The sequence below is a fragment of the Hevea brasiliensis genome, chromosome 15 (assembly GCF_030052815.1).
Source record: "Hevea brasiliensis isolate MT/VB/25A 57/8 chromosome 15, ASM3005281v1, whole genome shotgun sequence".
In the NCBI taxonomy this organism is placed as follows: domain Eukaryota; kingdom Viridiplantae; phylum Streptophyta; class Magnoliopsida; order Malpighiales; family Euphorbiaceae; genus Hevea; species Hevea brasiliensis.
The window spans coordinates 74,180,765-74,197,440 of NC_079507.1; the positions used below are offsets into that span (position 1 = coordinate 74,180,765).

At 32.5% G+C, this 16,676-nt stretch overlaps 4 protein-coding genes across 4 annotated transcripts; 2 read left to right on the forward strand and 2 right to left on the reverse strand.

The window, feature by feature from the left end:
• The first annotated feature begins 147 nt into the window (after positions 1-147).
• On the forward strand, positions 148-3,008 carry LOC110670893 (uncharacterized). Its single transcript, XM_058135924.1, has 4 exons — positions 148-1,972; positions 2,062-2,269; positions 2,358-2,487; positions 2,594-3,008. The coding sequence occupies exons 1-4, from the start codon at positions 1,092-1,094 to the stop codon at positions 2,854-2,856; spliced, it is 1,482 nt and encodes a 493-aa protein (XP_057991907.1). The 5' UTR covers positions 148-1,091; the 3' UTR covers positions 2,857-3,008.
• Positions 3,009-3,571: 563 nt separating this feature from the next.
• On the reverse strand, positions 3,572-4,680 carry LOC110670869 (protein DMP2-like). The gene has a single exon (XM_021833150.2). It carries the CDS (start codon positions 4,380-4,382, stop codon positions 3,822-3,824), a length of 561 nt encoding a protein of 186 aa, XP_021688842.2. The 5' UTR covers positions 4,383-4,680; the 3' UTR covers positions 3,572-3,821.
• Positions 4,681-5,589: 909 nt separating this feature from the next.
• Positions 5,590-7,068, reverse strand: LOC110670892 (uncharacterized). The gene has a single exon (XM_021833192.2). The coding sequence runs from the start codon at positions 6,786-6,788 to the stop codon at positions 6,165-6,167; it is 624 nt and encodes a 207-aa protein (XP_021688884.2). The 5' UTR covers positions 6,789-7,068; the 3' UTR covers positions 5,590-6,164.
• Positions 7,069-12,875: 5,807 nt separating this feature from the next.
• Positions 12,876-16,171, forward strand: LOC110670948 (uncharacterized protein At4g15545). The gene is made up of 9 exons (XM_058136224.1): positions 12,876-13,233; positions 13,318-13,386; positions 13,564-13,620; positions 13,742-13,781; positions 14,293-14,388; positions 14,618-14,881; positions 15,466-15,508; positions 15,744-15,822; positions 15,907-16,171. Exons 1-9 carry the CDS (start codon positions 12,964-12,966, stop codon positions 15,991-15,993), a joined length of 1,005 nt encoding a protein of 334 aa, XP_057992207.1. The 5' UTR covers positions 12,876-12,963; the 3' UTR covers positions 15,994-16,171.
• The last annotated feature ends 505 nt before the right edge of the window (positions 16,172-16,676 follow it).

Genomic DNA, 16,676 nt, shown 5'->3' on the forward strand with positions numbered 1-16,676 from the left:
TTCCTTGTTTTGTATCTGTTACCAATAAAACATGCGACTTATCTTTTTAGTTTTTAATTTTTTTTTTCTCTCTTATCTCCTATTCTGTATAGTTGTACTGTTTTGAGGAGTCCATTATTTCACGATCCTATTGTAAATGCATGCCAGCCAAAAGTTGAAAAGAAGTGTCTAAAGAGAGGAAAATTCAAGTGCCCATAATTTCAACCCAGAGACGTTCCTTCACCCATCTCAAGACGGAATTATGGCTCACACTTTCTACTGGTGTATGCCTGGATTGAAAGATGACAATGGTTTTTAGCTATGGACGAGTCAAGTCTGCGCAGCGTGGTCGTGAACCCAAATGACCAGTCACAGTCATCTAACTGTTCACCATTGATTATGGTTCTAACTGGTCGCCATTGATTATGGTGCGCTTATAGTTGGGCCTTCATCTCACTATGAGCAAAAATTCTCTTGAAGGAACCTGCATTAACAATTAACAAATATTCTAATTTGTAATTGCATCGCAGTCAACGTAGTTAAGTATGATTGCTTTTTTTTTTTTCATCCGCAGCCGGCACTGGATGAAATTTTATTGGGGTTTATATCATATCCTGACCTACCAAAGAAAATTCATTCCAGTTGTATTCATACGCAACACCATTTTTCAAGTTATTATGGTATTGGAGACTTGGAGAAAGTTCTTTTTGATGTCTCCTCACACATGGTGGGTTCCATCTTCAAATTAGATAATTAAGAAATTTGAGATTCGTATTTAGTAGTTGGTCTGTTTTTGTTGTGTTGGAAAAGGAGCTCAACAATGTGGCTATTTTGTCAACTCTACCCCACTTCTTGGAGCAGTTGGGAAAGCATTTTTGTCTTTTTAACAACTTTCTCGCTACCATACTGTTTTTTTTTTTCACCATTAATCTCGTCTTGCCTCCCAACTTTTCCATCTATCTAGTTCTAAAATGACTAGTTATTTGACATAACGTGAGTATAGAATCAAATTATAGTGTAATAAGGGAGAATTGAAAAGCATTGAGCTTCTTATCAAATTAAGAAAGGTTCAAAAGATCCTGATTCTTGCAATTACACATTTAACATCTTACATGTTAAGTTCAGTGACCAAGAAATTGCGCCAGCTCTGCTCAAGGATAAGTTGGCTGATATGGAAACGTCCAAGGCCAAAAGTTATCATCAGAAGGTTTGGAAAAACCCCCAAAGATCGATGTAAATGGAAACCTGGCATCCATAAATCTTCTCCTCATCTAAACCGCAAACGAGATGATCAAGAATCCAGTGAAAGGCCGATTCGAATTGCCACATTCAATGTGGCCATGTTCTCTCTTGCACCTGCAGTTCCAAAGGCTGAGGAAGCAGTTGTTTGCCGCCAAGAACATGAAGATTTTATGATGTTCAAGAATTCAGTGGAGATGGATACTCAAGCCAAGTCTGTGAACTATCATCCCAAGAGTATTCTCAAGCAGTCTCCCTTGCATGCCAGCCTGAGAAGTCCTGAGCAACTATCCCCGCAAAAGAAGAACTCGATATCCAGACGGAAGGTTTCCATTAATCTTCCTGATAACGAGATTTCATTAGCACATGGTAAATTACTTGGCTTTATGGAAGATGAAAGAGTGGGATCATCAAATATTATTGCTAGCAGAAACTATAGAAGCAGTGTGGTGTTGAGGTCCCCCGTGTGCCTGCCTGCCAAGTTTTTGACTCAGTTTACAAATGAAGAGAACTTGAAAAGCAGCAGAAGCATCTTGGAAGTGCTTAGGGAAGTGGATGCTGATATTTTAGCCCTGCAAGACGTCAAGGCAGAGGAAGAGAAAGCTATGAGACCTCTGTCTGACTTGGCTGCTTCCTTGGGGATGAAATATGTGTTTGCTGAGAGCTGGGCACCAGAATATGGAAATGCCATTTTATCTAAGTGGCCAATTAAGAGGTGGAGAGTTCAGAAGATTGCCAATGATGAAGATTTCAGGTTCTTATTACTCTCACTAAACATGTAAATCAATTTCAATTTGGAAATTTGTGATTCATCTTTAAGTTTAACCATCTTGTGCAATGCAGGAATGTGCTAAAGGCCACAATTAGTGTTCCATGGGCTGGAGAAGTAGACTTTTACTGTACACAACTTGACCATTTGGATGAAAATTGGAGAATGAAGCAGATAAATGCAATAATACAATCAAGCAACTCTCCACACATATTGGCAGGAGGTCTCAACTCTCTCACTGGATCAGATTACTCTCCAGACAGATGGATGGACATTGTCAAGGTAAAATCTTTAGCAACCTTAATTACCTTGATAAATTTTCTTTGATACCCTTCTTGTCTGCTGATCATCTGATCAACTAATCTTGCAGTACTATGAGGACATTGGAAAGCCAAGGCCAAAAATCGAGGTAACCAACTTTCTAAAAGGAAAAGAGTACATAGACGCGAAGGACTTTGCAGGGGAATGTGAGCCAGTGGTAATCATTGCCAAAGGCCAAAGTAAGCAAACAATCTTATTTTAGCTTCTTTCCCTGGTATTTTGTCTTTTTTTTTTGTTTTTTTCCTTTTGAGATGTCAAGCTTGAGTGTGGATTTTGGTAATTTAGATGTTCAAGGAACGTGCAAGTATGGCACACGAGTGGATTATCTTTTGGCATCTCAAGGTTCGCCATACAAGTATATTCCAGGATCATACTCGGTGATTTCATCAAAAGGTACCTCTGATCACCACATAGTTAAAGTTGACATTGTGAAAGCAAGTAAGAGTCATCAAGAGAGTGCTGCTAGGCAAACCCAGAAAGCAAAGCAGAAAGTTTTTCGGATAACAAATCCTTGGCCTTCAAAGGGTATATGGAAGTTAAACACCTGAGATTTCTTCTTAGAAAATTATTCTTTTCAATTGCTACTGTCTCCTATATATTTTAGTGCATTATTTGTAAATCACAGTACTTTTTGACAGAACAAAATTGTATCTCATGTAGATCCATAGTAACTTAATATAAGAAACCTTTTTTGCTGCTATCCAAGTCACCTGCAACCATGCAATTCCCACAAAGAGATATTGCTCTGTAAAGTAATTCTGTAATATTTCTAGGAAAAAAGGTTTGCCATTTCTTGAAATGCATAAAACTGTTTTAAATTGGTTTTTACTTATTAATGGGCTCTGCAAAAATCAGGACCACACGGTAATGGAACTTACCTGATTGATGGAGCCTTTTTTGCCCCAATCTTATTTTGGTTGGCAGCAGCTTAGCTTTTGCTTGCATTTGCATTCTTTACTTACACCACAAAATCCTTAAGAATCAAGCAAAATGAGTTCTGTCTGTGTTAGGTCTGGTTTTAGTTTCTTCTGACAACATTTTAATCCTTAATAGTGCAAGCATTGCCTCATGCTTACCTGGAATTGCACTTTGGCCTTTGGCTGCAAATTTGCAAATAAAATAATCCAATTCGCATTAAAAGATCAATTTTCCAAAACCTATGTCATCATTTCCTGGTCAATGGCAGGTAAGGTTAAGAAAAAATAATCAATTAACTTGTTGATTTTGCAATAATTAAGACTTGCTATTATGCCAGAAGCAACATAGTTAACAGCATCATCATTTCTTAATTAGCAAATATGGACTAACAAAAAACTTATTACATTTTCAATAAGGGGAATGATATCCAATCTTCCCTCTACTTTTTGAAACAATAATACAAATCAGAACAAAGTAAACTTTTTTACAAATACTGTTTAATAACCAAGAAAAGAAGAAACAAAGAACTTTTCGAAACTTCGTGAAGCAAATAATGAAGAACAGATATTAATACATAAGCAGCACATTGCACACACTAGGATTGCTGTGAAGAGTCACTTGAACTTGGAGGATACCCAATTCCATGGCGCTTGTTAGGGAAGAGCATGAAGACAGAGCCTGAGATTGCGCCAATAACTGGAGGCAACATCATGAGCAGAGTCTTCTCAGAGGACTCAAAAGAAGGGTAAAAACATTCCACTGTATTAGTATCCAAAAGAGACAACACAGCAAATACAATCAGTGAAAAGAAAGCATGAACAAAGTCACCAAATTGAAGCTTATATGATGACAAGTTCACTGATCCTGAATTTGTAGATGGCCATAGTCCCTTCATAGTTGCAATCCCATAGTGAATGATTCCATCACTTCCAACATAACTGTCAGTGAAAGAAGAGAACGCACAAGAAAACCCACAAAGCCCTATGAGGATCCCACTCAGGTACTTGTTAATGGTGTGGCAATGACCATTGTTGGTCAAGACAGGGTTAAGGAATTGGAAAACGAAGACTGTTCCTGTAGGGAGGAGCTTGATGAGGTTGCCAAATCCTGTAAATGTAATGTCTTGGATTGATTTCTTGGCGCTATCTTTGGCCATTGGAGTCTATTTTAGTCTACACTAAAGGACTGATTATAGAGAGAGCTATACAAAATATTTTCCTGAGTTTTGGTTTGATGGTTCTTGAAGCAGATTTTGCAGGTATATATAGACATAAATAAACTTAAGATGAGACAGCTCAAGATAGTTTTAAGAGGGGGAGACAGTTGCTTCTACGAAAAATGGTGAGCTGCTGAAAGATGGGTTTGCTTCCACTCTTAGGAAGGGGTGGGCTTCCTTTGTAATTCAAGCTTTGAAGCACTATATTCGCTGCAACCCAATTGTCCTTAAAATATGTTGAAGAGTGCCGTTGGTTCAAAACATAACATATAATAAAATTTATATATAAAATATGTGAGATTCCTTATCTATAAAAATTATTTTATATAAATTATTAAATTCAAATTCAATTAGAATTTTCGATACCTAAATTTATTTATTATTATTCAAATATTACTTAAATTTGTGTATTTTTATATATTTTAATTAATAATTTATATAAAAAATATTTCTATTAATAATTTATATTTTAAAATTTTAATAATTTTATAAAATTATTTAAATTTTATTTATTTAAATATAATATATAAATAATTTATAAATATTATTATATAAAATTTATATTTATATTTAATTATTTATTTATTTAAATAGTTTTGGCAATGGAACTCAATGCATACAAGTCAAATTTGATTAAACTAAACACAAATGCTAATTTTTAAACTTAAACTTAATTATATGCTATTTAAATCTATCTAATAGGTTCGATACTTGACTCACAATTATTTTTACATTTATATCTTAAGTTTCTATATATATATATATTCAAGAGCACAATCAATTGGATAATTATGTTAAATTAATTGCTTAATATTTTGGTCATACAATATCATATATGCTTTCATCAAACGTAGAAGAAACCTTTAAGATTGATTCTCCTACCAATTTTTGCCAATCCCTTCTTGGCAAATCTACCTTAATAGTTATTCTAACAGTATCCTCAATCCCTTAAAATTTCAAAGAAAAAAAACCCAAAACTTCACAGAAATGAGATAATTTCTCAGAAACAGAAAGATTTATCTTTAAGAGTCAAAACTTCTGATTTCAATTAATTAACTTTACCCTAATAAGCTTAAATGCGTGTTGCAGTAAAACAAAATTAACAAAAATGAAGCTTTGCACCCTTTGCAAGTATAAACATGGAGAATTAAGCAAAGACTTGACTGATCATACTGTTGTTATTTTAAAATTTTATTATGATTAAGGATAAATTACAATCAAAGTAAGAAAGAGCAGAGTTACATATAACTGAGAAAACTACAAGAGAGACATATTATGAAATCTCCCCTAATTTTCCCTAACTTTTAAATTACTTCCTATAATACACAAAACACATTCTCTACATCCCCCTCTTCCTTCATCGTTTACATTTTACAGCTCCATACGCTACCAACTAACTCCACTCAACCTCAACCATTTTCCTCCTCCGTTCAGCCCCAAGATACTATCTAAAATATACCCATAAACCCCAAATACACAACCACCCCACCCAGGATTAACCCCCATGTTTTACACTTACATGATAACATACTTTTTTTGCTTTTTTACTAATTCGTCCCTATACTTTTACCGATTTTCAGATCTACCTCCCGTTTTATAAAAAATCTCACGGGAGGATCCGACCGTTGAAAACCAGACGGATGTAACAGAGACGAAACCGACGAGAGGTATAAATAGTGATAACTTATCCAGACGGATCCTGACCCATTTTATAGTCGGATCTTAAACGTCGAGTCGAAGTAAACGCCTGAGGTCTCTGGTAGCTGAGTCATCAAAAGTGACTTGCTTTTTCTTATAGAAAGACGGCAACGGGAGCGAGCTCGGTGCTGGAGATACTGCAAAAGCTGAGCCCGCATACACATCGCACTTCCCGGCCACCGGAGACCTCAGGTCAACGATTCGGATCTGCTTCGGCACCATTTCTGGGCCCGGACCCAATCGATCCGTACCAGTGACAACCATATCACCGGCTTGATACTTCTTCGATGCTGCAGCCGTTTCACTGCTCCGGATCTTAGAGTCTAGCGACTCCCCTCGTCGCAAAATGGTCACCTTCTCCATAAGAAGATCGTTGCTGTTGTTGGCTTTGTGGCCATGGTAATGGTTTTTGGAGATCTTCAAATCATCAACCGAATTCGACCTCTTCGATATCAAGGCAGGCTCGGAGTGGCGCTTTCTCGGGTCAGTCCTCTCAGACCGCACAGCTGGTTTCCTGTTAAGTCTAGGGTTAGAGTCATAGTACTTGGGGTTAGTATAAGAGTTGCCATAAAAATTTCTCCGGCGACAAGAAGAAACTCTGGTCCGTTCAATCAAACAATCCTGAGGCCTCAAAATCTCAATACCCATATCCTATTCTTTTGATATAACTTCGGGAAGAGAGAGAGAGAGAGAGAAAGAGAACAAAGAGACAGAGAAATGAAATAATTTGAAAAGGAGAAAAAAACCGAAAATTGATTAGCACTGGCTTGCTCTTGCTTTGAATCTGTCTGGTTTTCTGGCCTCTTTCTTCCTCATGTGAAGAGAGGAAGAGGAAAAGAGGATGATGAAGAAGAAGAAGAAGAAGATAGAGGAGTTCAGTGACTTTTCGGGGTACGAGACGTGTTGTGATGATAGAGTAGGTGTGGCTAGAAATGAGGGACGAGGGTGATATATAGGGAAGCTAAAACATTTTCAGAAAAAGGTGTGGTTGGGTGGGAGCGTTCCCACCGACCTTCCCTATTACGCGTCAAGTTCGAGAGATTGAAATTACGAAGACAGTGAGTGGCCGCCTGGCTTGAGTCTCCCTTCTAGTGCTGACCTGGCTCTCTCTGACTGGGTCCATCAGAGAGAGGCCGGTGGGGTCTACTGTTTTTATTATTAACGGAGTTAGAAAACTTAATGGCTCTTTTTTTTTAAATTACAATTTAATCTTTTTATTTAAACAGCTTTACACTATTTAATTTAATTTTTTTTTTACTCTTTAATCTTTCAATCAAATTCTTTATTACTTAAATTATTCTAATATACATTAAATTACTATTTAATTTCATTATTTTTATAAAAATTAATTAAATTATATATTTTACAAAAACATAATTATTTAATCCTCTATTTTAATTAAATAAATTAATTTATCTTCATATTTTAAAAAATATAATATTTTAAAAATATATTCTAAATAAAAATAGAAAATTACTTATATAGAGATTAAAATTTAATTTGATTTTTTAAAAATAGTTCAAATATTTTCAATCAATTCCCTAAATATTATTTTTCTATTGAGAAACAAATTTCTTAGATTGTCACCTTAATTACTTAAAATTTTATGGAAACTAATTTATTTTGTTTTTTGTAAATACAGTTCGTATCACTTTTTATCAAAAAAATAAAAAATAAAAAAAAAATTGAGGAAAGAAAATTGTGAGTGTAAAGGGTAAAAAATGTGAAAATAGAAAAATAAGGAAGAGTGAGAGATAAATAAGAAAGAAATGATCAAGATAATTTAATTATAAAAAAAATAAAGAGTAAAAAGAATTAAATTATAAAAATTAATTAATATATTTTTTTAAATATAAAAATTAATTAATTAATTTTATTAAAATATAAAAATTAAATAATAATTTGATTAATATTAAAAATTATTAATTAATGATAAAATTGATTAAATAACTAAACAATTTAAAGAAATCAAAATATAGATACTAAGAATTTTGTTTGTTTTATAGGATATATTTTTTAAAAAATATTTTTCATACTTTTTAATATTTAAAGCATTGAATAAAAGAAATATTTTTTTAATTAAAAAAAATTAAATTATTAATTTTTTATATTTTACACTTTGATAACCTATTAAAATATAAAAATAATTATTTTAATAATTTATAAAAAAATTTCATATATAAATTATTTTGTTACTTTTTATAAAATAAATGGTCTACGGTCGTAACGGCGATGTCGAGGGGTTGGTTGTCGGCTTTATATCTTGTTTATGCAAAATTATTTTTGGGTGGGACCCTGTGTTCGTCTTGTGAATTCTGATAATCAATCATCCTCACCATCCTAATCCTATGGGGTTGGTTCCATTTTAAGATTGTGGTGCTCATTGACCTAAACTATAAAAATCCTGTAATATTTTACACTTCTTAAGTTGTTTAGGGATATCTATATAAAAAAAAAAATCATATAATATTTCATGCGACCGTTTCCTGTCGAGTAGCCATTGGTTCAAATTGATTTCAGAAATTGAGAAGTTTGAATTTAATTTCAATTTTAATTTGATTTAATTTAATTTTAATTAAGTTTAATTATTAAGTTATTAATTTGTTTTATAACAAGAGAAAAAAATTTTAATAAGTAATTAAACTTATCAATTTTAATTTAATTTTAAATTAAATTAAATTTTAAATCTTATCAATTAATTCTAATTTCAGAAAATATAATATAAAATCAATTTCCCTCTTCTTTGATTCTGTCCACAGACTCTAATCTATGACAATTTCCCATGAATCTCTTAGCTGACCAAAGCCTAAGACCAACCATTGCTTGCCCTGGCCATCCTTTTCAATTTCATTATCAGCCATGAATTTTATATTTCTTGATTTATTTTCTTATTTTTAACATTAAAAATTATTAATAATAAAAATATTTAAAATTTAAATAATTAATTAGCTCCATATTATAAAATAAACACTCAATCATTAACTTAATAAATAGCAATTTAATTGAATGTAATTCACAATGTAAATAGCCATGTTTGCTTCATACAATACAAGGCAGCCAACTACGATCTTGGGTCCAAACGACGGCCAAGGCTTAAAATATAATAACAAGAGAAACAAATATTATAATAAACTCTTAATATAGTTATTTATTTAATTAATTACTAAAGAAAGCATTGCATATATACCATTGATTCATTGCAACGAGTTAAAAATTAATTAATTGTACACTTGCTTAATAATTGCATGATTATATGTGGACTGACTCGGATTAAGGATTAATTTAATACATTCGTCTTTAACAAATGAATAATTTTATACTCCACATGTCATTGTTCTTGGTGTAAATTATTAATATTTATTTCATATTTCAAAGAGCATTGAAATTTGGCCACTTGCTTTGCATTTGTTTTCCTAAAGTATCATTAAAGGTAATATATGCTTTTTAAAGCAACAAATTATTAACATTTTATAAAAATTCAAATTTGAATCTATTAAATGAATAATATTTTTTTAATATATTAAATTAGACTATTATTATTTATTATATTCATATACATTTATAAAAATTCTTACTATATTTATATTAAATTCATATTTTAAAATATTTTTACACTATAATTATAAAATATATATAGATATTATTAATTTTAAATTAGGAGAGAAATAGAATTGAATTCTCTAATTTTATTTGAGCTGCATAGGTTGATGATGTGTGTTTTTGTAGGTTTGATTTGGTCAAGGATTGTAACATATAATTCAGGCTACTCATATTGAGGTTAAGAATATTATTAATTATTTAAATACTAAACCTACTTAGAGATAATTCAAAATAATGAAGGAAATCTTTAGTCTTGATATTGTTTGTATTAATTAATTGATTGCTTATGCTTGCCATTAAGGATGTGATGAGTGATGACTCCCACCCTAACCCACCCCACCCACCCAAGATTAATGAATTTTCTTTTGATTGATTAGATTTTAATAGGAACTCTAATTTAAAATTTTATAGTATAATAGACAACTTTAATGAGTTAAATTTTACTGATAAATTAATATTATATTTAATTATTTTTGTTGAAAAAGTATCTATATAAATATATTAATGGGAGAATATTAAAAATTTATTTTAAATTAATTTTATCATGATCATAAATTATTAAAGTAATTAAATAAAAATTTTAAATAAAATTTAAAATGATATTTTTCAAAATGTATTATTTTTTTAACCTTTTAATTTAAGTCTAAGTGCATGTTTATACTTCTAATTGACAAATCCTGAAAGATTACTTTAAACCATGAACCTAGCATATGAATGGTGGACTTATCCTCAAACTATTCAATGAAAGTTTTAGAAAGGAGTTAAATTCGTTGCTTTGTGAAATTAACAATTACAGGCCTAAAACTCAAATGCTTGATTCTACCTCAATCGACCCAAACGCCAGGTCTGAAGAAATCTTTGATTATACTCATTTTATTTAACAATATTCACAAGACCTGAGTGAAGCAGGTCCTATAAGAAAAGATAAGACCATTGCCAACACAATTGATGTCAAGACAAGATGATCATGGTACAAGAATTTTTATGGAGTAATTGACTCAGATGATTCATACTACAATAACTGTAATATGAGTTATCGTGGAAATTCTTTATGACCCTAAAACAATATTGTTGAGCTGGTTTAAGTATAGGATTCAACTCTTATGACTATTTGTATTATATACCTTGTCACTTATGTACAATTGAACTAAAAGTTTAAATGTGTTGTCAGGCTATTTATACTAAAAGGTATTGGATGCCTTTATTACGTGGTTATTTGTACTGAGAGTCATAGTGTTAGTCACATTTGTATTTTGTCTGTTTTCTCTCATTTCCTGTATATTAGGAGAGCCTTGTGTAGTGCTATGGTCATAATGCAATAAGATACTAACTCTGTTATTAATAAGTTTTTTATGGCTTTCTAAATTCTCTCCTTCTTATGAAAGTCTGAAACTATATCTTATTCATGTATTTCTCTATTAAAATATAAGTATGCTTTATGTTTGCCTCTTTAAGAGGACTATGTGTATCAGAAAATGTTAATTCATCGATCATTTATTAGGATTCTTATAATATGGTTCTATATAACAATATAAGAAGGACACCGCCTTGAGATTGAGTTATGGCCATCGTGACTAGTGGTTATCTTGGCATTGTACGAGTATTGTTATATCCTATCAAGGTCAAAAGGCTCTTGGCTAGCAATAGTATCAGAGCAAATTTTGCCAAAAAATGGTGTACGAATAAGGAAGGTATTTGGTTGATGATGAGTAAGAAGAACTAATTTACTATGGCTTGCATAACTTTAACACCATCCTCCAATTTAGTTACAAAATCACCTTCACATAGTCTTATAAACCTTATTTTTTCTCTTTCTTTATCCCTTTTTGCATAAAAACTTTAGCATCAAAAATAGATAATTTTGTAGAAATCTCCCACGTCTTTAAAAATGGTCAAGCTAAAAAATGTCCTTCCACTATTAAATTTTTATAATATTTGCAAACGATCTAAATCTCTCACCAAAGTATCCAGTTTTTTTATTTATTCAAGATTTATATAAAAAGAAATACATTTTATTTCAAATCTTTTTAAATGATACTAAATTTTTACAAATAACCGTGTATCTTCATACTGTAATTTTTTATTATTATAATAATTTTCAAAATAAAAAAAATATTATAGAAATATTATTTTCTTTTATAAAATTTATATTGACATGAACACAAAAAGTTATTTATAAAAAATATATTTTTAAGTGAAATATTTATTTTGCCCTCATAAAGGGGCAAGATTGGATTTTATCACTTTATTATCCTTTTAAAAAAAAAAAAGATGAGTGAACTTGAATTTTTTAACCCATCCAATTCTTTAATAATATTTTAAAATAAAAAAAATAAAGAAGCTTTTCTGATGTGGGGTCCAACAAACTTTGTCAATTTTTTTTTAATTTATTTTTAAAATTTTGAGAAGTAAATTGCAAGGAAGTGGTGAAGATATTTCCCTGCCTCTAGCTTTTTCACATAAAAATGAAACAGTCCCTTGGGAGGGGGTAGTGGAAACATCCTCCTCAAAAGAAAAATGACAATACTAATAATAATTAAAGTTAGAATCTTTAATTGTTCATGCCTTTCAAAATGATTTGGTCGCCTTTGGTGAAATCACACACTTACCTTACAGGCAATGGAGGGTTCAGAGCTGACCTCTAAATTGCTTGGGTTGGTGCTCAATGGGTGATGTTAGTATTCCCTTTTGTCACTTTTGATTGGCCCTTTCGTCCAAAGATGAGTTGTCCTCCTCCTGTAAGTTATATCACTGTCATGTTTTTATTTCACGGATTGTATAAGTCAAGTTGGTTGGAACTTGCAAGGTGTTTTGGTCAAATGCCCACAGCCTACGGACCTTACAGCAATTTTCTTATCAAACACCCAAAACATTATTGCCTAAGTCCTTAAAATTATAAAAAATATATATATATTTTTAATAAAATAATATTTTTTTAATAATTTAATTTTAATATTAATTGTTAAGATTGGGCCTCAAGCCCAACTCAATTGAAGGCCTAAGAAATTCTCATATATGGTATGGGCCTGGAAATGTATGGGACTCTGGGTTCTTCCAGGTTCTTAGAACAACAACAAAGAAAGAAAATAATTTAGCATATAAATATAAATTAATAATTAAATAATTGAGTATACCAAAAGTAGAGAAGGAAGGAAATTATTAAAAAAAAAAAGGAAAATGGCAGGGACAGAAGACCAGAGTATTAGTATTAGAATACAAAAGAATGGAATTGGGCGGTTCTACCTTCGATCTTCCCGAGGAGGTATTGCAAGTGTTACCGTCCGATCCATTTGAACAGCTTGATGTGGCCCGCAAAATCACTTCCATCGCTTTATCGACACGTGTCTCCTCCCTCGAATCCGAGATCTCCGCTCAACGTGCTCAACTCGCCGAGAAAGATGACCTCATCGTCGACCTCCAATCCCGGATTGAGTCCCTGGACGCCTCCCTTTCCGATACCACTGATAAACTTGCCCTGACTGCTCTCGAAAAGGTCCTACCTTCTTTCTCCCATTTCTTTGGACCCGGTCCACAGCTTTTATTATTATTTTAATTTTTAGTTTGATCAACTCGGCAGGAGAACTTGTTGAAAGAGAACGCTTCAATATCTAACACTGTAAAGAAGCTCCAAAGAGATGTTTCCAAGGTGCTTATAAATGCTCTTATTGACTATAATTACAATTCAATGATGAAATTTCCATTGCTTGAACATGCTTTGAAATTGCATTGCGTCGGTTTTATTTTCATTTCATTGCTAGATGGGGTTTAGGGTTTAGGAATTGACTGCTTTCTGTGTGTTGATACTATTGAAAAATGTTTTTAGTTGGAGGTGTTCAGGAAGACTCTCATGCAATCACTTCAAGAGGATGAACAAAATTCTGTAAGTGATCTTCCTTGATTGTGATGAATATTGTTTACCTTGCTTGTGCCTGTACTGAAAAATAATTATTCTAAAACAATGCATCGAGATTTTCGATTTGATTACTCTGGTTTTGTGACAGTCAGGAGCTCTGCATATCATTGCCAAGCCAACGCCAAGTGGTATGTATTTTATCTTCCTCATTATTAATTATACATTCTTTAGGCTGGTTATATGGATTCTTTTACCATTTAGTACTGTAGAGTGGACAGAATTAAGCACCTCTATGATGGTGTGATGGTATACTGGGGATTATAGATTGCCTACCGTTGGGTCTTAATTTCTTATGCAGACGCAGTCAAGCCAAAAACCTGCATTGGTTTATCAAGAACTGTAGGCCTTTTGTGTATGAAAGGAATGTTTGGTGTTTATAATTGATGCTTTATAAGAAATTCAACAGAGTAGGCAAAAATATATGCTTAATTGAACACTTCTTTTGCTTTAACATGGGTAGGTTTTACAGCATTTTGAAATGCTATGGTCTTATAGAACACTGGTGGAATGCTCCATAAGTTTATATTTAATAAATTTCTGATGTTCTTTTTCATTTTTTACCAATTAGACATTTTGGTTTATTATGTTTATTTATTTTTCATTGTTTAATTGCCTAAGAAAATTTTTTACCTTTTTCAGAAGATGATGTCACCTTGCCACCTTTAAGATCATCTTCTATGCATAGCCATTTCTCAGATGTGGGAAACTCATTTGCAGAGGATCGTGAAACAGATGGTATGCCACAATTATTTTGGTTTTGAACACCTCTTAAAATGAAAAATTTCCATCAAGCAATTTGATGAAATTTGCTGGTGTGCTTAACTTCCTCAAGTTAATTAATACACTGGCACATGCAGTACCATGTCAATGTCAAAGAATTATATATATGCTAGTAGGCATATAAAATTCTTCTTATCTATTTTGTAAAAATCTACGTTCTTACAATATATTGCTATTATGGCAGTGGCGAGACCTGGCATATCACACGGTATTCTCCTAGCATCTCAAACAAGCACTCCCCAACTTACTCCTCCAGGTTCCCCTCCTAGTTTTTCAGCTTCAGTGTCTCCAACAAGAACTTCTAATCCAGTGTCCCCAAGACGACATGCAATGTCATTTTCTAGTTCTACCTCAAGGGCCATGCCTGATGATAATTCTTTGATATTTTCTTCTCTGCCATCAGGCCAACACAGGTCAATAACAAGCTCTGACACGGGTTCACTTACAGGTTAGCTCTAAAACTTTATCATAGAAACAATTAGATATAGAATTTAATTGTTTTCTTAGCTGGATATCATGAGCGTTGGAAGCTATGTCGAATGCTCTAAACTCTAAACAACTAAGTGGTTTGTGCCTGCATTTTCCTTGCAAAGCACTTTGACTTTAATGATTTGATAGTGCCTATTTTTCCTTTTAAATGAGCGAAGCAGTGGTGGACATATTAATCTTCAACCAACACTAGATATCATTGCTCTTTGAAATTAGATAACTAATTTTTGCATTTGATGGCGTCACGAGTGACTTTTTTCTTGACCAACATAATGTTTTATAGATAATTTATACATTGCAGTGAATTAATTGATTGCAAAATTGATAATTGTATCCATATATCTTTTAGTTACTTTCCTTGCGCCAGAATTAAGATGCTTGATTGACTAGGAAAGCCTTTCAGCCTTTTTTGGCAATGATCATTTTGTGATTTTGTGTTCTAGGAACTAATGTCAATTATTAACAGCTTAACTAATAACCATGTTTAAGATGTCTAAGCATTTGCAGTTTCATGTCGTTACTCCTTGATTTTGTATGTTTCAGGGCAAACCCGTGTGGATGGGAAAGAATTCTTCCGCCAAGTCAGGTAAAATTTGTGATGGTTGAAAAGTTTGATTTGTGAAAAGAGTTTCACAGTTCAATAATCTTCAGCACTGGATTATGCCAATGCCAGTGTCAATGCCCACGCAAATGAAACTAATATACATACATGCCTTGCACTCAATATTTCTTTTCCTGCTTCCAGTAAAACACACCATGCATACAGCTGAATTGATAACTCTTTATAGGTTCTAATCTAATCTCTTCTTTTGTTTAATTAGGAGCCGTTTGTCTTATGAGCAGTTTGGTGCCTTTCTGGCAAATGTTAAGGAATTGAATTCCCACAAGCAAACTAAAGAAGTAAGTATCTGCCGCTCTTCATTTATCGTTAAAAAGCTGAATTCAGAACCCATTTTCATCTTTCTGATTTTCTGTAATGCACAGGAGACTCTGAGGAAAGCTGATGAAATTTTTGGCCCAGATAACAAGGACCTTTATGTAATATTTGAAGGATTTATCACTCGCAAATAATGTTCACCGAAGCTGCTTATGTGGTACTGCATCAAATGTTTGTGCGCATTGGTTACACTTTGTAGTCCTTTTTTTCCCGGTTGTATATTTTTTTCAATTGTAATTACACTTCTCCATGGCATACTGTCAATTGCACTTTCATTATTTGCTAACATTTAACAATGGTCATTGAGAGAAATTGTGAGTGGCCTGTCAAGAAATTTTTAAATGGATAAAGAGAATTTTTAAGATGGATAAAAATGCTATTGTAGGGATTTTCTTCAAGTTCTGCAATTACTTCAATCAAAATTTCTCTTTTTTGTTCAATTAATCTCAGAACCACCCCCCCCTCCCCCCTTCTCTTTTTTTTTTTTTTATGTAAGAACAGATGATTGGTCTCACAATTTTTTGATTCGACGGTGAAAATAAATTAAATCTATCACTAACGTTTGGCAACTGCTCTAATAGGATTTCTTGATGCGCAAAAAAAGAGATTTATGGGAAGTTTACCTGACATCCCACGAGGCATTATGCACAAATGCTTCCATTGCAAAATTCTTCCCTCAAGATAGGCTTTATCACAACCGTAAGCAAAGGCTTTGTGAGAAAGCAACTTCTCATGGGTGACAAATTAGGGGTGTCTCTAATTCCAGCTTAGCTGTCTACTCGTGCTCCACACAGATAACCAAGTCTTTAATTAATAA

Excerpts from the sequence above, each read along its gene's own strand:
- LOC110670893 (XM_058135924.1), top strand. The coding sequence starts at position 1,092 with ATGTTAAGTTCAGTGACCAAGAAATTGCGCCAGCTCTGCTCAAGGATA. Across the intron at positions 1,973-2,061 it reads GCCAATGATGAAGATTTCAG|GAATGTGCTAAAGGCCACAA; the intron begins GTTCTTATTACT and ends TGTGCAATGCAG. Across the intron at positions 2,270-2,357 it reads GATGGATGGACATTGTCAAG|TACTATGAGGACATTGGAAA; the intron begins GTAAAATCTTTA and ends CTAATCTTGCAG.
- LOC110670948 (XM_058136224.1), top strand. The coding sequence starts at position 12,964 with ATGGAATTGGGCGGTTCTACCTTCGATCTTCCCGAGGAGGTATTGCAA. Across the intron at positions 13,387-13,563 it reads TCCAAAGAGATGTTTCCAAG|TTGGAGGTGTTCAGGAAGAC; the intron begins GTGCTTATAAAT and ends AAATGTTTTTAG. Across the intron at positions 14,389-14,617 it reads AGAGGATCGTGAAACAGATG|TGGCGAGACCTGGCATATCA; the intron begins GTATGCCACAAT and ends CTATTATGGCAG.
- LOC110670869 (XM_021833150.2), bottom strand. The coding sequence starts at position 4,382 with ATGGCCAAAGATAGCGCCAAGAAATCAATCCAAGACATTACATTTACA.
- LOC110670892 (XM_021833192.2), bottom strand. The coding sequence starts at position 6,788 with ATGGGTATTGAGATTTTGAGGCCTCAGGATTGTTTGATTGAACGGACC.